This window comes from Aedes aegypti, chromosome 3 (genome assembly GCF_002204515.2).
Source record: "Aedes aegypti strain LVP_AGWG chromosome 3, AaegL5.0 Primary Assembly, whole genome shotgun sequence".
Classification (NCBI taxonomy): domain Eukaryota; kingdom Metazoa; phylum Arthropoda; class Insecta; order Diptera; family Culicidae; genus Aedes; species Aedes aegypti.
Window position 1 is genome coordinate 10,715,131 of NC_035109.1, and position 21,823 is coordinate 10,736,953.

The 21,823-nt window shown below is 39.6% G+C and overlaps 1 protein-coding gene across 2 annotated transcripts; it reads left to right on the plus strand.

Moving 5' to 3' along the window:
• Positions 1-305: 305 nt before the first annotated feature.
• LOC5572835 (male-specific lethal 3 homolog) lies at positions 306-21,485 on the plus strand. Of its 2 annotated transcripts, none has more exons than XM_021848656.1 (4): positions 306-574; positions 653-831; positions 907-1,088; positions 20,328-21,485. In XM_021848656.1, the coding sequence occupies exons 1-4, from the start codon at positions 473-475 to the stop codon at positions 21,464-21,466; spliced, it is 1,602 nt and encodes a 533-aa protein (XP_021704348.1). In that variant the 5' UTR covers positions 306-472; the 3' UTR covers positions 21,467-21,485. The 2 variants fall into 2 exon arrangements, with proteins under 2 accessions (XP_021704348.1, XP_021704347.1); XM_021848655.1 differs by having other exon boundaries at positions 307-583.
• The last annotated feature ends 338 nt before the right edge of the window (positions 21,486-21,823 follow it).

Genomic DNA, 21,823 nt, shown 5'->3' on the forward strand with positions numbered 1-21,823 from the left:
GTGTGTAGTATCGGTGCCTCCCTCCCAGGTCCGTACTAGCTCTTTGAGCAATAAAGAAGTGAAACGCATTTCGTGTAGTTGGCTTTCATTTTCTTCTATCACGCGAATCCCGGGACGGTAAATGTCCAGTCGGTCGGTTTTCTAGTGTAACCGTGTCCACTGTGCCTGTGTTTCAACAGGACAACCGTTCGTGATACTTTGTTTGGAGATCTCAATTTTTGACCGAATTTTCTTACATTAGTCTCACTGTGTTTTTTCAGCTCCATGAACACTACGGAACGGAATCTTTTTGTTTTTATGTTTTGTTTATGAGTTTTGTCATCAAAGTTTTCCGCGTCGTCGCGTGTTGTTTATCGCGGCTTGCATTTTCTGTCGACAATTTTGTATCTTTTGCGTTTTAAATACCTGAAAACAATCAATTTAAAGTGTGATTAATAGTGCTCCAAACGGCTTCAAGATTGATCCCTCCAAGATGGTGTCGACCCGCGGGCAGAGGTATAAATTTTCGGACGGAGAAAAAGTTCTCTGTTACGAGCCGGATCCCACCAAGGCAAAGGTCTTGTATGACTCCAAGGTAATAAAGGTGCTGATTTTAGAATTTACGTTTCCGCGGTGGTGTTTTAATCGTGGGGTTTGATTGCGTATGAAATAGGTACTGGAGGTATCGGAAGGAAAGGATAAACGCGGTCGGAAGGTGATCGAATACTTGATTCATTTCCAAGGCTGGAATTCCTCTTGGGATCGAAAGGTTGGTGAGGATTTCATACTCAAAGACACGGAGGAAAACCGGCAGCTGCAGAAATCGTTGGCAGAAAAGTCCCAACTTCATCAGTAAGTTGCTACCTATGTACATGTTTTATGATTTTGAAAATATGATATCCAAATATTCGTTTTTTTTTCCTCAAGGGGAACTTATCTGTACCGGAAAGAACGCAAAAAGCAAAGGGACAAATCGTTGACGGCCCGCATTGAAAGTCTCACACAGCAAATAGGACCACAGAATAAACCGCCGGTTCAGCCCTTGTCGGAGGAAGGAAGTTCCTGCAGTAACGGGTTTGGACGCGATGAAACCGATTTCAGCATTGAACGTAAGTGGGAACAATTATACAGGACTGGTAGCGATTTAGTGCCTTTGAAATACAGCCAACTCTCCATAACTCGATATTGCAGAGTCCATCTAGTAAGGGCGGTATCGAGTTACAGTTACTCAACAGAGACCAGTGCAACTGCGATCGAAGGGATCATCGAGTTAGCCATGAAAACCAATGTTTACTATGGTTCTCTAACTCGATATCGAGATACGGCTTTAAGCCTGATTCGCTGCTGACAAGTAATTTCTCGGCCTATCTTGATGCATGGGATTTTCTGCAAGGAATCGATCAAGAATGCGCTTTTTTTCTGATCGCAGTACGCAGTTGAAAAGAACAATTATTGTCACTTCAAATGGGAGTCGAAGAAAATTTCGGCAAGAAATTTCTTTAGCGATTCCTTTTCAGTAGCAAATCAGGCTTAAGCTAGGTATGCTGTTCCGCTCAAGAAAAGCAAAAATTTCTGCTCAAGATATGATCAAGAAATTTCCAACAGTGAGCTTCATTTGAAATGACATTTCTTTTCATTTGTGTACTCCGATCAAAGAAAAATGCTTTTCTTGAGCATTTCTTGCAAGAAATTTCCCACGCATCGAGATAGGCGATTATTTTTCTGTTGAAGTGCATACTTCGCTTTAACTCGGGAACTTCCAACGGTTGTTCTTATTCTGGATCCAAAATTGCTCAATTTCGGGTGTTTCGTCATACATGCCAAACTCTTCAAGCAGTAGGGTAAGTGTTGCCTTAGTTGTGGGTGTTCCTATAGTTGCGGTAGTGCCGTTTTCACTGATTTCATTACATTAGCAACAAAACCGACACTGCCAATCGACGTATTGGCTTGTTGATACACGGAACAGTTGAAAAAAGCGTTCAAATTGCTTTAACCCTCTCTTTCCCATGGTAGCTCCAGAGCTCCACTAGTTTTCGACGAACTTGAGACAACCCGAATTAGATGTATCTTTGTAATAGTTACTAGAATATGTTTATATACTCATCAGATTAATCCAAAAGTAAACTAACTGTTTCAATATTAAAACTATTGATAAACAATCAATTTACTATTGAAAAACAACCAAAATTTTTTTTAACGAATTCGAAAAATTAAGACCATTTGCAACATTGTTTGTTCAAGTACTTTTGATAAAAACGCTTTTTTCGTAAAGAAATAGTCGATCAAAGTCGTGGGAAAGAGAGGGTTAAAACTGATGAAATATCACTAAAATTGCTATAACTGTTCTTGCTTGTACCAATAGTTAGCTTAGCTTAGCTTAGCTTAGACTGACTACACATATCAATGGTTGCTATTCCGTGATTGACCGAAGTCAGTGAAAATGCACAAAGAATCAACTAGAAGTTCGGCTGGGATTGGCCATAATCTTCTTCAGTGTGCATAATTCAGTGCCTCTATTTATACAGGGTCAATAACGGCGCCGGCCACGTCCTTGCAGTCAGGTGGGATTGGGGGAAGGAATGTTAGTGTGTAACCTTTGCTTTTTGGAGACCGTGTTTGCCTCTGCATCTCCACAAAGGTTACTGGGAGGGATGTTTGTTAATGGGGAGGATCGTTGGGTCATAGGATTCACTTTGATAAGCGATTAGACCATGATAAACAATGATTTGTGAGATATATACATGCTTATACGTAAATATAATATTTTCATTTGATATGAACAATTTCTATGTAGAGGAAAATTATGCCGACACTTGAGGTGACGAACCATTCAAAGTTTGTTGAACAAATGCCTAAATGTAACATTCCTACAGCTGTCAGGACGAAAGCATGTGTTATTATATTTTACTCATTTGAAAAGAAACAAAAAACTCGATTGGTTGGGACATCATAGAACACTCTTATTCTTATGCCGACACTTACAGTGGCGAATCCAAAGTTTGTTGCATAAGGTGAACCTTTCGCAAGTTCACACTTGTAGTGTCGAACCATTCAAAGTTTTTTTAATTACAAAAATAAAGGTATATAAGAGGTGTTCTGAAAAAAAAATGTTAAACATAAATAAATCATGAATCAGAGTTTGTGTCGACACTCGCAGTGACGAACCATCCATAGTTTGTTGAAAAATCATATTTACATCCCACCATTGTAACGATTGAATGTGCAGTCATACATATTTTATAGATTAGAAATAGTAGCATGAAACGAGCTCACCAATTGATCCGTTATCCTTGACTGAGCAGCCACAATCCACTTTCGGCTTCACTCGTTTGCTCGGCTATAAAAAAGCACTCAGGAAAAAAAAATAAGCGCGCGACCCAAAAAGAATAAAAAAAAACTGTTCGGGCTTTCTTGACGCACTGCCCAGGAGCAAGCGTCAAGGTCGAAGGATCAAACAGAACTAACCGATCGCGGCACTTTTTCAGTTACTCCAACCGAACTCACCGATCACGCCACTTTTTCACTTACTAGACCAACGCGCGACATGTTTGATCCTGCCCTCGTCGCTCACCCCGGCAAAAGCAAGTGTCAAGGTCGAAAGATCAAACAGAACTCCATGCCGTCTGCTCCACACACCTCTTCATCAAAAACCCGAACACCACTACTAGTACATTCGCACTCTTCCCGTCTTTCTAGCTAGTAACGCACTTTCCTTTCATCAACTTTCTATCCGTACTGTGATCCGCTTGCTTCTTCTTCTTCTTCTTCTCATCAGTTTCCAAAATAACTTCCCCACTTGTCATGTGCACACTGTTTCAATCTTCTCAAAGCCACATAATAAGGTATTCTTATGAGATGACTCTAATTTCAACCTACATAACCCTTCCACTTCATCACAAACTTGGAAAAACAAACTTCCAAAACAAACACTTTCCTCCGTGTTTCCAGACCGCTTCCAGTACCCCACTGTTTTCAATACTTAAACACTCCCACAAGATCTCTCAATAAAACTCTCTGATTCGACTCTACTGCACACACTCACACTGATGCATCCATATCTGCACGGCAAGCTGGACTAGTTTTCCGCTATTTCTCGACGATTTTCTTTTTTCCCTCCAACTTCAATCTATCTGACCGTTTCTGTACACCACCTTCACCAACCTTCCTCCGAATCACAATCCACTAAAAACAGTCCCATGAAACTCGTTGTCATATTCCGAATTTGCGTCTCACTTCAATCACAACACCCTTTCCTCTTTACCATAATACTATCCCCTTCTTCCGTATTTCCAGTCTGCTACCAGTTCCAAACTGTTCTCAATACTTTAACTCTCCCATAGATCTCTCTTCTAAACTCTCCGTTCCGAATGTACAGCACACACACACTAATGCAACCGTATCTGCATGGCCGGCTGGACTAGTTTTTCGCGAATTTTCGACGCCTATTTTTCACATCAACTCCACAATGCTAATCGCTCCTGCCGGCAATAATAATCACTTTTCCCACACTAGAACCAACTTTTCCACTATAAACATTCTACCATGAAACCCGTAACAAACCCCGATTTTGCAGCTAAAAACCAATCAATTTTTACATGAATCTCACAACCCTTGATTGCCTCACTTCGATTACCGCACACGAGCTCATCGAAACGCGTCCGACTCTCACCGTAGTCAAAATGAAACTCTGTTCTTGCTTGTACCAATAGTTGCGGTAAAGTGTTCCTATAGTGGAGGATCCAAGGGGTGGATCACTTGTTCAGTGCACATCAAATGTACATTTATTTGCATCAAATGCATTTTTTCGACATTCGCATCAACTTAGCTTTGTCTTTAATAACACCACTTTAGCAACGAATCGTTCTATAGCAACGCGTTGTTTATTGTGTACGTTTTAAATTTGCGCTCAACCGGCAAATTGAATATTGTAAACCATGGTTCTTCCTTTTAATTTGCTAATCGTTATTTATTTCAGGTTATCGAACAAGTATTACTATCAGTATTACTATCGGATCTTCGAATACAGCTGGCATAAGTCGTATCCTGCGTGCACACAGAACAATAGTACTTGCAAGCATGAATAAGACGATTTACCTCACTGAGCTGCCTTTATAGGGGAAGGGGTGGTAAAATGAACACCTTAAGGAAATCATCTCGTTTGTGATAGAAAAACGAGGAATTTGCATAGTTCTATCGCAAAACATCAAAAATAGGGATGTAATCAATAGCAGCGACATGGATTCAGACAAAAATAGCTAATTTTTTACATATTTTCATCGCTATCAAAAAGCGATGCAAATGTTCATTTTACCTGCACTATGTGGGTAAAATGAACAGCGTTTGGTGTTAAAATGAACACCACGCAAAAAACCTGAACAAAACAAATATTTCTGAAAATTTTCCTTGCCCCATCGAAAATACATCCATTAATGATTGTAACCCATTCAAAAAGAATTCTAATGGTATCAGATTTGACATCATATCATAACGATATTCACCTCACTGAAAAACATCCATTCTTCCAAGCTAAAAGTTACGTCAGTTCTAATTATCAAACGTGGTTTTCTAAAATCTTAGTTTTCGTTGGTATTTTCACTTCAGTTGACCTACGTATCAACTCGAACACGCAGAATTATGCTCTAAATCGTCCGTGCGTGATAAAAATTCATCGAAATTTGTTTTGTCTCGGTAAAAGACACGGTGTTCATTTTACCACCCCTGTTCATTTTACCACCACTTCCCCTATGATTGGTGGAATCGAGTTGCAGAATTCGAAAACCCAAGACAAAAAAATGGCCATTTTTATTTAATGAACTCGTTTTATTTGCTTCAACGATAGTTAGGAGTACGAATGGCATTCCAGTTGATTTTTTTATCCTTTCAGCTAGTTCTTCGGTTCATGAACCGAATTGAACTTTTTTTTTTATCAAAATGTGTCCACTAGGTTAAGATGGAGAAGCGCAACGTTTTTGTATATTTGTAGAGCGACTAACAATTGATGTCTTCATATATTCAATTCTAACCAGTGATTCATAGTAATCTCCCCGTACCAATCCCTGCTTTGAACTTGCTACATATTGTACGTACACGCTAAGAAAATATTAAACTAGATGGCTTAAATACCATTCTGAAACCGTATTCGGTCCATTCACTCATTGCGATATATTTAAGCGTATTAAGCTTGGCTAGTATAAACGGGTTTTATATTGGTAAAAGATTATTCGGAAAATATGCGCTTCACGCTTAAAGTTTTAAAATCATGTGTTATGAATAAAATTAGTCATTTTTCTCTAATCACTGTAAACAAAGGCCAGAAAAACTTATTAATGTGAATTTTCGCATGAAGCGTATTTATTTCATACAAATCATCAGTTCTGTCTGTTTTCGTTACTTATAAATAAGGTTTGTTCCAATGCCGTTCTGAACTCGCCGACGGGAATCTGGATCCCGGTTCATAGTTTGCCTCTGCCCTTTTTTTTGTGTAGCTCGATGGGTTCCATGATTCCCTTCTCATTGCATCATAGTGAGCTGCCGGACCATCTTTGCTTCTGCGGCAAGCAGAAACCATGAAATGGCGCTTGTCATCTTGCTCTGCGGAAAATCCAAGGAACATATCCTGGCTCATGTGATACTTCTCTAGGCTCTGCCCTAGGTGCTTCCTGCTGGCCATCTTTGGACGGGCACATCTCCCACTGGCATCGCCTTATTCCACGTTATCTACTAAAAAATATTAAATTTTCTTAATAATTATGGTATAGGTACACAATAAAGTTTTTATTTTACTTACCTTTTAATACAATTGTTTCAGTATGGTCCATGTTTTGATACAGCTCAAATATTTTAAGTGAACATGTCGCAGCTTGTTTGCTGGATAGTACAATGAATTTTCTCAAGTCCCAAGATTAACAATGAATAACGCTTATGAACAGGAGGAAATAAACGTTCGATATTCATGTCAATGTATAAAACATAATCATCCTGTGCATATTTGATATGCATCACTATGGATTAATATGAAAAATGTCAACAATATATTAAACACTAAGCTATTTAGAATGTTCGATTTTCACCGTGTACTATAAACAGAAAACATCCTTGACCGGAATAAGAGTTAAGTCGATTATCAGATTGACGATACTAGGTCTTCAATGCCACTAAAATGGGCCAAACGAGATTACGATCATAGCCACAGTTCCTGTTTTTTTTCACGCGATGACAAAAATTCTTGGACCGATTCATCGGTGAATACGTAGCATTTTCACTATTCCAGATAGATTCACTTCCACGTTGAGCCTGCAAACAATTTGCATTCACGGTGACTATTTTACGTCTCCTCTTGTTGGAGAAACCCTTCTTGTCCAGTTTCGCATGTAGTTTCAACATAGAATCTAGAAGAATAAGTAACAATGGTAAAATAGCTATTTTTTATTTATCAACGCAGACGCTAGATCTTCCTCTTAAATGTTTTGTCAGGCCTAACTGTTTACGAAGAAATTTGGAACTTCATCATCCAAGTATTTGAAGTCAATACCCAAATGCCAATAATCTGGAAGTGTTATGAATCCTGAGTGTGTACATTTTTCGTATGGGGTAGCAGCTCTTCTCGATTTTGTGGAACGCCAAGTTTGACACTTCAACAAAACAACTGTAAAACGTTTGAGCAAGCCATGATTAGCAAATTTGCTGAAGGTGTGCATTTAAATGCATTTGAATGCATCAAATTTACTCGAAATAATTAGATGCATTAGGAGTGATCCACCCCTTGGGAGGATCCCATAAGAAAACCACGGATACCGCAACTATAGGAACACAAATTAAAAATATACCGCAATTAAAGGAACAGTCTACCAATAGTGGAGGTATTATTTTTCACTGACATGCCGTGGATTACTGCGATGAAATATTTTTTTTTCATTGAGTCAATGGTCGTTACCTGAGAGAGACTCGCGAAGAGGAAAAATATCAACGTCATATCGTCCCCTTGATGCTACAACTAGATAACTCGAAATTTGAAATTTTTGACTTCAATATGCCAAAACATTTTTATTAATTAGATCTGTAAAATACCTACAGCTCATAAGCGTGTGATTCAAAATACACAAGTTAAAGTTTATTTTTCAACCATATCCTCTGCGATTAACCGTCACCTTGTAAAACGGTCATATTTTCAAAGTGGCACATCCCAAAATTTTGATTTTCGAGTTATCTAGTTGTAGCATTAAGGGGACGATATGCAGCCCAGATTCCCCTCTCACGAAACGTCAAATGCAGCCCACCGTTTTTATGGCTGAAAAAGTGAAAAGTATTGTGTTCAAAGTAAACTGTTATTAAAAACCTCAGTCGGCAGAGCAGTTTTTTTCCAAAGTTGCTGATAAACCTAAGCAGAAGATTAATTATTTCTAATGTCTGCTACGTTTGCTGGCATGAAATTTCACTCAAACGGCTATTTATGATTCGATGTGATGCAAACTCAATATTTTTTGCTGAGAGGTTCATGTGAGGATTTGAACAGCATGCGCATAATTGGTATAAACACAAAGTGGAATAAGAAAAAAAACTCAGCAATCACAGAAAAAGAAGACCGTCTTCGCGAGTCTCGTCTCAGGTCGTTACTTCCCGATACTACATTAACATGTACATTAATTGCGCTTCTTGAATTTAGGTGGTTAAATGAAGTTCAATAGTGCTTAGAACCTCCACTATTGGTACATCTACCCTATAAGGACTGGTAATTGTTCTTCCTCCGGGGTGGCTGGATTACCACCATATCTACGTCGTAATTGATTTGCGTGTGACCTAATCAATTCGCTTCTTCTCTCATCATCCAATAGCACGTTGTACGTCCCGCTACCCTTCTTTTCAATGATTTATCCGCAAGCCAAGTATCGCTTAATGTGAACATAAACCTCTGCATATACCTCTTCACCAGCTACAAACGTTCTTTCTTTAGCACCATGCGCTCGCTTGAATTGAATGTTTTGCTGATGATTGATCTGAAACATTTGATGTGGTGGTTTCTTCAACAGGTCCAAATTCGTCTTAACCCTCTAATACCCAACCCCGCCTTTAGACGGGGTACACTTTGGAATTTTGTGTATTTTTTTGTAGCTCGGAAATCAAAATGATTTTATTTTTGGCTTATACCTTGACTCATAACACGCACATAAGAAAAGTTTTTTATGACTTTTGAAACTTTTTTGTATTTTTGGAAATTGTTTGAAAAAATGTATTCTTATATAACCTATAAATGCCTGGGCTTCATTTAACGTGTAATATAAAAAATCGTACCTTTTATATTTTTCTACAGTTAACCTATCACAAAAGAAGAGCCTGGTGGTATTAAAATCATTTCAAACCTGTTTTTCCGTTAGTTACACGGAAAATAAAATACGCTCCGAAAAAAAATTAAAAATTTAATATTTTTAAAAATACCGCAACAATTTAAATTTTTATTATTGCCAAAAATCAACAACTAGAGAAGGCTTCAAGAAAAAATGAAAAAAGGTAGGGATGTTCAAAAATAAAAATTATAAAAATCAAAAACCAAAATTTAAAAATTTGCGAATAAAAATAAATAAATGCCCAAAACATGTTTAGAACGATTTTAGATAACGAAAAATAATACTTAAATCGAAAATAAAAATTTGGGTATTAGAGGGTTAAGTTTTCTTCCTAACATGGCCTTTGCAGGTGCCTTCATATCTTTGATCGATTTGTTTGGAGTGTATCTATATGTGAACAAAAAGTGCTTCTTCCAGTCCATCTTCATCCATTTTCTTCAGTGCTCTTTGGGGTCGTCCATAAATGACGTAGCATTTTAGGGGGGAGTGGTGGCTGCACGAATTTGTGATGAGGGGGAGGGAGGGGTCTCTACTAGTGGACGTAGCATTTTGAATCATGTCGCTGAAAAAAAAAGTTTTTTAACCTAATAAACTTGGGTTATCAATTGATAATTCAGCCTCAAAACATTTTTATGATAAGATTTTTTTTTAATAAATTTTAATTATTCCTTATAAGTTCAATCAAACAGATTTTATAAACTATTCTGTTTCTGTTCGGGATGAACCACTGCAACCAGTTTTCTTTGATCTTTTGTGGTATATTATAAACTATTAAATATTTATGTGTATATTATATTGTATTTATGTTCAAATTAGTTTATTTATAAACAAATAAATTTAAAGTTTGATAAATTAATTAAAATTCTATACTTTATCGACTTGGAAAATATTGTTTTCCCATTGACCCAATCAACCGTTTTAGCTTTATTCATATTTTTTGTTGGAGCTTTATTTCTTTATTAACTACAATTCATATTAACGTTATTATAGAAAAACAAGATGTTTATTCAGTGAATTATGTTGTAGGAGATCTCTAGCTCATTTATTTTGATATACCAATGTTCTTGGCTATTAAGACATCAAATTCGAGTGTCATCGAAATTGTCCCATCATTCAGGAAACTGAATTTAGTCAGGGAAAAGGCATATATATCATTTCATTATTTCATTTTGAGTTGTGTAGCGAAAATGAAGTTTAGTTGAAATATTATTAAAGATAAATAATTTGTTTAAAAATCGCTTAGATTTTCTAAACATTCCAAATATAGGGTGTCCTAGAAAGTATGGACACGACTTAACGATACTACCATTTTGAGACTAGTGCAGATAAAAATCTGATTTTCACACATTTTATTCTTGCACTTATTGAGAGCAGATTTTGAATTTTCAGCGATTTGTTTGTTAGTGGTGTTACATTTCTAGAAGCTCCTCTTAACAGTTTTGCACAAATCGCGTTATATCTAAGCAAAATTTAAATCTTAAGTTTATGAAATTTGAATAGAAACTGATAATTCGATTTCAGTTGGAGTCGATTTTTAAAATGAGTATACGTTAAAACATGCAAAAATTTAAAATTTTTGTTTCCTATCCAAAAGCATAGATAGAAATGTACTATTTTTATTTATTTTGAAAACACCTGAATAGCTATTATTTTGTAAAGTTATCTTATAAGGGATGAAAAATTAGTATTTTTTTTAGAATTTTAACATTTTGTCAAATGTTTTCTAGCAAAGCCAAATAAAATTTGAAACAATAATGTGTGTGGAACATGCTAGATACAATGTTCTTGAACTCATCGCATCGAAGGATTTTTATAAAAACATTAAGGTGAAGATGATTCCAGATGTCCAGATTCGTGCTCTTGAAAATTGGAGGTTTGGCTTCGATTCATCTTCACCTTAATTAGTTAAGTTACAACCAAACACATAAAGAAGGCGTTGTACTGGTTAGATAAGAATTGATTTTATAAAATTAAAAATTTCAATGTTAGAGGTTATTTTATCAAAAAAAATTCACATTCAGCATTTAAATTTCCTCAAAAACAAAATACAAAATATAAAAATGTTTATTTTTTCGAAAATATATTGTGATACACGTTGCCAAAGTCCAAAGTCAAAGTTTGAGCACATTTTTTGGGACATCCTGTATTACAATTGTTATTTTTTCTCTATCTGGCCACTGTTTGCTGAAAGGATTTGAATTTAGATAGTAATGACGTTTAAATGATAATAATAATGTTTTAACTGTTTTCCAAATGACTTTTGAACACTATGGTACATCAAACTATTATTCATCAGATTATCCTGACGTTTCTGTCAGTAATTAATACCAATAATTATCAAACTTTGTTTTGAATTTCCGGATTTTTATGCTTTTTGGGCTAAAACAATCACTGAAGAAATCAAATTAAAAAATGATAGGGTGCTAGATATGCTACGTATTAGGGGGTGATTTGTGACTAAATGCTACGATGGGGGAGGGGGGAGTAAAAAATCAGTGAAAAAAAGCTACGTCATTTATGGATGGTCCCTTTTCAATGTAGCGCTCGACTTGTCCATTTGATTGAGGATGGTGTGGAGGAATCTTGATGTGTTCGATACCATTCTTCTTGCAAAACGTCTCGAACGAGCTGGAATCAAATTGTGTACCATTGTCGGTGATCGGGTAGTCCGAAACGTGCTGTAGAGTCTCGAAGTTTGTTCACAGTTACGGTAGCAGTCATGAAATTTGTACAATATATTTCTGGCCACTTTGCAAGTGCGTCGACGATAACCAGATAATACTTGCCCTTGAATGGACCAGCGTAATCCATATGAATCCGGGACCAAGGCTGCGCTGGAATAGGCCATGATGAAAGCGTGGTTTTTACTGGAGATTTGGCCACTGCTGCACAACGGGTACAAGTACGGACGGAATTTTCAATATCCACATCGATGTTTGGCCAGAATACATAGCTACGTGCTATTCCTTCCATCCTTTCCATACCAGGATGCCCGGCGTGTAGTTGTTTCAGAACTGCAGTACGAAGGACTCCGGGAATTATCACTCTATCGGACAACATTATACAATCGCCTGAGCCGTATAACGATTCTTGACGATTTTTGAATGATTTGACCTCTTGTGTTAAATTGTTTGTTGACCATCCAATGTTTATCTGTTGAAGTACATTTTGAAGTGTTTTATTTTTGTTCTTTATTAAGGTGATTTTTAGCGCATACGGTTAGTTCATCACCATTTGTCAGAAAAGCGCCAGAAAGGCTGCTTTTAATAAGGAGTTTCACAGGCTTTCAAGCAGCATATCAAAATACAAATAAACTATCACAAAATTTGAAAAACACGTTTTCGGTGAGATAAAATTAGTCGCCAGCAACAGGTTCAAACTAAACATAATTGTTTCACACTAAACCGGGAATGGAGGGGAAGCAAGAACAAGGTAGAGCTCTCCCGGAGGAAGGTCGAAACCCTCCACCGGCAGAGATACCCCGACTGCGGGAAAAAGTAGAGGTAAGGTTATATTTGGGAGTATAGTCCTGAATCTTTCAGGAAACAGATGACAGTGTTGAGTGTAGTCGTATCGTTGCATAGGTTTTCCCGAATGCTCCCCGTTAATCCATGGTTTCTACGATGAAATTCGTACTGAGGGCAGACGCATAGGAAATGTTCCACCTTGTTGTGTGTATTGCAAGTGGTGCAAATTCTGTGGAAAGGCAAGCCTTCCATGTTGTGCGATAAACGGGTGTATCCAGTCCGCAGTCGGGAGATGATCCGCTGTTCTTTTAATGAAATAACATCGGTCCATGGTTGGGTATCTTGTTTGATCTTGCGTAGATGACAAGTGCTCTGCTGGGACCATTCGGTTGCCCACTGCGCGTTGACGGACTTGGTTATCCATCTTTTGATGTCCTGAAGAGGAACCTTGTTTGTAGGTACACCACAATGTCCAGGGATCCACGCAAAGGTGGTGTCAGGTGGGGCAAACCGTAAAATACCTTGAAGCCATGGATGGGCGAGGGACTCGGACTGAAGAGCTGATACTACACTAGCTGAGTCAGTAAGTATTAGGATGGGTCGTTCAGCAGGAGTAGTAGCCGCGATAAAAACGGCTGCGGCTTCGGCGGAAAAGATGGAACATAGTGGGGCGAGACTAAGGCTTCTCGAAACGTCAAGTCCATAGATGCCGATTCCCACGCCACGGTTCGATAGGGAGCCATCAGTGCAGTGTATCTGTGGAGGTGGTTTGGGTAGTTATTACGGAGCCATTCAATGACAGACGCTCGAAGTGTGATGGAGTTGTCACCGGCACGAAAACGGTCCTTGATTGTACTATCGATTTTTGGTTTTCCTGACTGCCAACTCTTGTCTCCGTACCAATGAATCTTGGCCACTGGAGGGAGATCCACGTTGGCTACCGTACGAAGGATTCTGCACCCCTCGGAGAGGAGGAAGATCCTTTCATTTCCGGAGGTTTTCTCGGCGAAAGCAGCTGCCTTCTTGCAGATAGTTGCGGATATAACATGGCGGAAAGGAAGTATACCAGCTTCAGTACATGCGGCGTCCGCAGGAGTACACGGTAACTGTCCCGAGATGATGCGAACGTAAGTATTGTACACTGGTGCGAGGGTTTGGAGCAGCCTTCCAGTAGCGATACACGTTAATTCCAGACCGTAGACTAGACGGCTGTCGATTATTGCGTGAGCAACTCGAAAACGTATGGCCCGATTGTTAGATCGATGTGGACGAGAGATTGTACGCACTAGGTTTAACCGAGTACGACAATTTGTTTTCATTATTATTAAAATTCATTGGCTTTTTTCGGTGAATACAATATCTATACTCAGAGTGAAAGGGAGTAACGAAAGTAATGAAATGACAAGATGGATAGAATCGCAAGCGAGCGACGAGAGAAATGAATAGAAGTTTGTCGTTTCGATTGTGTTGTTCACACATATGGCCCTCTGTTAAAACAAATTTTCAATTTCTATTCATTTCTCTCGTCGCTCGCTTGCGATTCTATCCATCTTGTCATTTCATTACTTTCGTTACTCCCTTTCACTCTGAGTATAGATATTGTATTCACCGAAAAAAGCCAATGAATTTTAACAATAATAAAGTCATGCGGTGATTAAACCTTATAAATGCAATTTGTTTTCACAGACTCAAAATGTTGTTTGAATGTAAGCCCTCTATCGATTATGATTCCAAGGGTTTTGACGGTCTTTTTCAGCGGAATGGGTTGACCTTGAATGGTGATGGGGGAACCGGTAATTCGATGTCCAGTGTTGCAAATATGACAGCGAATGCTTTTGGGTGCCGACAGAGTAAACCCCACCGACGAGGTCCATTTGACGACGGCGTTGACTGCAGCTTGAGCTTTTATTCTGGTGCGAACGGGTGTGCGGCCTGAAATTACCAGCAAGATATCATCCGCGTATACGAAAATGTAAATCCCACTTGGGAGATTTCGGAAAACACCATTCATCGCCACAAGAAAAAGGGTGACTGCAATAACGGATCCTTGGGGTACGCCGGTCTCTTCGGCGAAATCTTGGATGTGTTGTCACCAATCAGTACACGGAAAGTGCGATTGGATAAAAAGTTTTTGATGAAGTGGATAACGTGCCCGGACATCCCCCATTCCACTAGCTGTTTGAGTACCAGAGGAGTTCAGGTGCGGTTGAAGGCTTTGGAAAGGTCCAAGGAGATCAGCACAGTGTGCAGCCCTTCGGAATGTGCGTTATGAAGGATATCACCCAGAGAAGCAAAGTAGCTGTTAGTCCCGTATCCAGCCCTAAAGGCGTGTTGTCGGCGGTCAAGATGGCCTGCAGCCTCCAGTTGTTGTTTCAGCCGTCTATTGACCATTCGTTCCATAATCTTATGTCGTTTTCGTTTTTAGGAACTGGGTCGGTGATCAACACATAAACAAACCAATGTCAAGTAAATTGTAGTTCGGTCGAACCTGAATCGGGTTGGGGTTGAAACTGTGATTCAGAACGGGTTGCGCCAGTTCCAACCTAGGTTCAAAAACGAATTCGACATTAGAGAGACAGCTAGTGCGCAATCGGCCGGAAGCTTGATGGTCCACGAGTTGGATTGTTGGCTTTGGGTATAGGGACGACGAGGCTTTCTTGCCATTCGGCTGGAAAAGTGTCCGACAGCCAAATTTGGTTGAGAATTTCCAGGAGTTTGATTTTTCCGGGGAACGGCAGATTTTTTAGCAGCGGATATCCAATGCCATCCGATCCAGCTGATTTGCCTTTATTGCGGCCAAGAGCGAATTTTAATTCTTGGAGTGAGAAGGGTTCGTTGATGGCTGCACCTCTTAAGAGGAAAATAACCATCATCGTTTTAGAAATTTTCAAAAACCAGTTTTTTTGCTCAAAATTAAAGCAATGTTCAAGAAAATCTATCATTGCCTTACACTTGCTATCTGGATTGCGATGATAGATTTTTATAAGGATATCTTTAAATTTGAACGAAAAAACTGGTTTTTCGTTTTTGATGATTGCTGATGATTGAATGATGGATTCTTGAGCCTTAAATCGTATGGAACGGGGAAATTAAGAACAGAGTCTGTCGAGGGATTGTAACGGCGCTTAAAGAGGTCGTCGTAGCTATCAATAGCCGAGAGACTTGAGAAATATTGCCCAAGGGTATCGGCGACTGCAACGGGATCGGTGACTAATTTATCCGGCAATTGTATTGATAATGGAGCTAAGTTTCTTTTGCCACTCAGTGCGTTTACCCGGTTCCAAAGTTCCGCGGAAGTTTGTGAGGCGTTCATACCTTCCAGAAACTCTTCCCAACTAGTGCGTTTAGCGTTCCTGATAGTTTGTCTGCACTGGAGGTGCAACATTCGATAGCGATTAAGCATGTTTTCTTTCTCAGGGTGGCCTTGTGGCAGCCGCTTTGCAGCACGAAGCGCTTTTCTTCTAACCTTCACAGCTTTTCGCGTGTCATCCGTCCACCAACGAAGCGCTTTTTGTCCGGGCTTGTTACTCGATCTGGGTATTGCAGCCTCAGCTGCTTTGTGGATGAGTTCGTTAAAGTCCGGGATACTGGTAGGATCGGCAGCCCGAAGTGCTTCACGAACAGAAGCATTATATATCTCCCAGTCAGCACGTTCATACAACCATCTAGGACGACGAGTAGTGATCGGAGAACTAGCAGCTATGGTGATCTGTATCGGATGATGATCACTTCCGTGAAGATCAGTAATGGTGTGCCACTGGAGCTTAGGCAGAGTTGAGCGACTAACTGCGGTGACGTCGATGGCGCTAGAGTAGTGACCGTTGTAGAAAGTGTCGGAGCCATCGTTGAGTACTACTAAGTCGAGTTCTTCGAAAAGATCGAGGAGAGTAGTCCCTCTACGGTCTGCACGATTTCCTCCCCAAGCAGGGTGATGAGCGTTCATATCCCCCAGGCATATCACGAGCCCAGGAGCGGCTTCTAACAGGCTTTTGACTTGTTCGTGGAGATTCGGGAGCGCCCCACATGGAAAATATACGTTTATTACGGATATGTTCAGCGGATTTTGCAGTCGAACACCCACGGCAGGGACATCGCTTCTGAGATGTAGGAATTCAAATGGGATGGTACGTAGGACCCCAATGGCGACTGAGTGTCGAAAATTGTTTCCTTTTTTGATTGTCCATTCGTATTGACCTCGCAGGGTCCAATTTAATTGCTCTGCAGTGACTTTGTTAACTTCTTGGAGGGCCAGACACCAGGGCGGACTGGTCTGCGTGAGAAGTTCGAGGTCACCCAAGTTGTTTAGGAAACCATTGATGTTCCATTGAAGGATGAAGTTGGTGGGCCTTGGAAGAGACGGTGAAAGAAGAAGACACGTTACTCTGTGTACAAAAACGGTTGGCCTCACTGGTTTGCGTACTAGAAGCTGGGGGACTTGATGAATGAGCCGAACAAGACAGAGCCAGACCAGTGGCAGGTGGAGTTCGTCCACCCACCAAGGGCAAGGATGTCCCGACGGTAGGAAGTGTTGAAGTGTTTTATCTTTCTTGGTAGCAGCTACAACCATTTCGTGTGTGATTGGAAGCGTTGAAAGGGATTTGGCTTGAATATTTCTAATGCTAGTTTCCTTCCGAGTACTTGCAATTACGTATGGCCCTGGGCTTGGGATTATATTTTCCAGGGAGCGATGAATTTTGATAATTGATCGCTGTTGTTAGTAGTTTTGATTAGATGTTGGGTAAATTTCAAAGCAATGGCAACCTTTTTATTACAAAATTTAGATTTCATCTTCTGACCTAAAGATTCCGGTTAAACTACTGTACTATGCAGTTGGGCTGCACTAGGCTATCACTCATCAAAATTACTTTCACTTCGGGAAAATATAATTTCAAGCTGGCGAGAAGATTACGAACTGAGGGTGGGTTAGAAGCACAATCAGACCCTTGAATGTGCAATGTGGGGTAGTAATTGGGAATGTCATTGACGGTTTGTAATCTTCTACGAGGTTTTCGAAACCCAACAGGGCGCGTGCACCGGGTTCCGGATAAGAGCAAAGGGAGATCAATAGCATCTACTTAAAACAATAGAGCAAAAAGCCGTTCCATGATTAGGTAATGTTTAGCGATCTTCTATGGTGTTCTAGTGCTATAACATTCTTCACTCACTGGGAATTCTGGCCTTGATAATATCAATAGTGATAAAAACATAAAATAATACCTTATACTTAATAAGTACAATGTAGCTTCAATGTAGTAATAAATGAAATAAAATCAATTTTCTATACTTGACAAGGTTTTGAAGACAATCAATGAGTGAAAGAACTACCTATTATAAAAGCCTCATCAGCTAAGGCTATACATATACAAATGTTGATCATAGGGTCATGGCGAGCATTCGGAATGTATGTCTATAGACTATATATATGACTGATTCTTATCTAATAGGGGCACTAGAAGACCACGCGGACAATTTCGAAACAAATTATTTTTATTCATCGGTCTTAAGATCCGAAAGGCTCAGCTATGCTGCAAATTCATTTTAAAAGCTATTCATTACTACTGTTTAATTGTTTATAATTCTAACAAAACTACATAATTAACTTAGTAATCACTGTTCCTATATTCTCTCTTTCTCTCCTTCTTATCTGTTGCATGATTATGAGCGTCACTAATATAATGCATAAGCATGCACAATAAGAATAATTTCAGGATTACCTGGATACCTGGATAGAATAGCTTCGAAGAAGGTGCTCAAAATAGAATATTTTGGTCAGGGGAGTATTATCATCAAGAGCAAGTAAATTTTTTTCATTATTAACTCCTAGATCACACAAACAAATGAACTAATAATATCAAATATTTTTATATCCAGCTTTTAATGAGCGCTAATGGCTGCCGCAAATAGGTCCGCTTTCTGGTAGGGATCATACGATTTGACGTTTGGTCCGTTGAATAGAAAATGACCCAAGCCAAACGTCAAATCGACTTATGCCCACCAAAAAGTGAGCCTGTTTTCGGCAACCATTAGCGTTTTAAAAACCTGGATAAATCAGCACCGTCAATCAGTGCAAAAACAGATAAAGTTTGTAAAGTTATCACCATCGATTGAATTGCGCTCTTTATAGTAATGTTCAATCAGTTTCAAAATCTCCTAAAGCGTCGCATAGTGCCATCAGCAGCCCCTATCACGGTCTATTTGAAATTTCATTAAGTCAAATCAAACTTCAAAACACAAATTAAATTGCTTTCAGCACATTTACATTTTGCAGCATTAATCGCACTATTGTGTCAAGTCTTCTCCAATTCCCTATACCCTACCCCAACCCTTCATTGTCCCACCAAACGCTGCAAAATGAAAATGAAAATGAAAATGAGTACATGCAATTACGTATTCCTCTTCAGGTCTTGAATGCTGATTGATGAGCCTTGATGTGAACTTTATGTGATGAGCTGTGTGAACCGGGATACCCTTTTTTGAGCCAAAAATGGAAATCAGCGGCCTATGGTCAGTCTGTAATGTGAATTGACGACCAAATAGCATCCGATGGAATTTCGTAACAGCAAAGATGAGCGCTAATGCTTCTTTTTCTCCTTGGCTGTATCCTTTTTCTGCCTGAGTCATGGTTCGTGAAGCGTGACAAACTGCTTCGATTTGTTAATCTACTATTGCTGTATCACGCTTGAGATTGATAAGTCGCTGACGCTGGCTTGTGTACCGTCATCTCTTCACCTGGCTTATTACTTTCGATCCTGGATAATAGCGTAGTGCGTATATCTGCATCGCGATTTTCACCCAACTAATTGGAATATATGTGATTTCAATTCAACTTGTTTTTATAGTTTCGATTACGATGTTATGTAAGAACTAAATTAGTAGACAATTAGATATTTCTCGAAAAACTAGATTTCCAGCCGATTCTAGTCGAGTTTAAATGAAGGTTGCCTAAAATGATCGAAATGGCAGCAATTTTTCCATTTGCTGCGTGGAAAGGGGTAATTGATTTTCAGAGATGATCCTTGGAAGAATTCTAGAGCAATTCCTGAGATGTACCGCATCTGAATTCACGGAGCGATTCATATGAAAATGACTGGAGAAGTAACTGACAAAAATGGCGTACGAACTCCGTGAGGAGTTTTTGTAGAGGTTCCTGGAAAAACCTTTGCCCTACTTCTTCAAAAACTCTGGAATAATAAATCCTTGGCAATTTGCTTGGAAAAATTCCTGGATGAATCTTTGGAAGATCTGCTAGAGTAACGACTAGAAAATTGGTGGAAAAATCTCTGAAGGAATACCATTGAAAAAAAAAAAAAATCAGGGTAATCCTTATGGAAAATCGGCTATCTATTTCGAAGAAGAATTAACTGCTAGAATAAGGAAAACAGTTGTTTCAAAGACCATTTTGGTTAAAAAAGAAACCTTCATTAAAGTAGAGGCTTGCATTGAAATAGAGACCAAATCTCTCAAAAGAGACCTGCTACCAGTCCTGCAATTATAAATACCTGTTTGAAGCGCTAACGTTAAAATTACTTCATTCTTTCAGCTCCACTAGATCTCGACACCGAATACTACAGCAGTTCCGTGGAAAGTACACACGAAGAGGACAAAGTCTACCTCCAGGTAGGTGACAAATTGAAGCGAATTCTGGAGTATGACTACCATATGGTATCGGAAGGAAGGCTGGTAGAAATTCCTGCTCAACTACCAATCGTCACAATCCTCGAACACTTTGTTCGGCACTATACTATCCGGCAACTATTCGGCCAAGAGCAGGCCAAACTTCGACGACGAAACAGCTCATTCCTTAAGGGCGATCAGAAGACGAAAGACTATGAAACCATTCGTACGAATGTTGAACTCTGCAAAGAAGTCGCGGACGGTTTGCGGCTGTACTTTGATTTCACTCTCAAGGATTACCTATTGTATCCTTTGGAAAGGCATCAGGCAGAGCTTGTGTTATCAGAAGAATATCTCATGAATTTCACCTACGTGTCCTCTCCTGCCCTTTCGCTTGAATTGCTAACAATTCGTTTGGAATCGCCGACAAACGATTCCAGTACGGATCACACAGACCCGACTGTCTTCGGAAGTTCTCTGGCAGCCCAAGAAGAGAAGAGACGCCGTCGATTGAGGTCACACAAAAACGAAGAGAACGAATTCATACTGGACATGGGCTTCCTGAAGGCAGAAACCCACTCGCCGGGCAACCCACAAGCATTGGCCTATTCGCTGCTGAAAAGTGTGTTTCCTGCCAACGTCACCATCTCATATCAAGCGAAAGAGATTTTGGAGGACGCTTTCGCCTGGAAGATTCTTCCTTCGGATGCACCAGCCGAACCGTCGATGATTTACGGGGCCACCCATTTAGCCCGTTTGATCGTGAAATTACCGGAGTTCCTCTCCGCTTCCTCTATGGCCGACGAAAAGTTGAAATTGTTGCTGAAGTTTCTGGACTGTTTTTCTGACTACATCGAAGAGCATGAAGAATGGTTCGGGAGCCACGTGTACAGTGAGAAAAAAGCAAATCTGCTGGACTGTAAGTTAGAGGACAGTGTCGGATTGTCCTCGATGGTTGGCGGCATCCGGATCAAGGAGGAAGATCTGGATTTGCATGACGATGGAATCATGGCCGGACCGTTGCTTTCGGATGTGAAGGTAGAGGCCACCAGTTTGCTGTCGTAATAAAGTTTTGTGCATCCAGTGACGAAGAACAGATTGTGAAAGAAAACTCCATATGTAGAGGATATGAGAAAGTGCGAAGCTGGACTAGAATGATTATAAGTGAATGGTGTATCGTGTGGAATGTGATCGACTGTGTGTTGGATTAGGTTCATTCAAACCGCGAAGTTCACTGCAAGACAAGGTGAGTAATGACTTATTACTTTCTATTTTTACATATGCCTCACAATTATCTGAATATAAATGCTGTCGTTCTACAAAGCTACCAATTATTATTTAACCCTTTCCTTCCCATGGTAGCACAGGTGATCCACCACTTTGCGTATCTCGTATATAAACTGTACAAGTTAGATCATATCC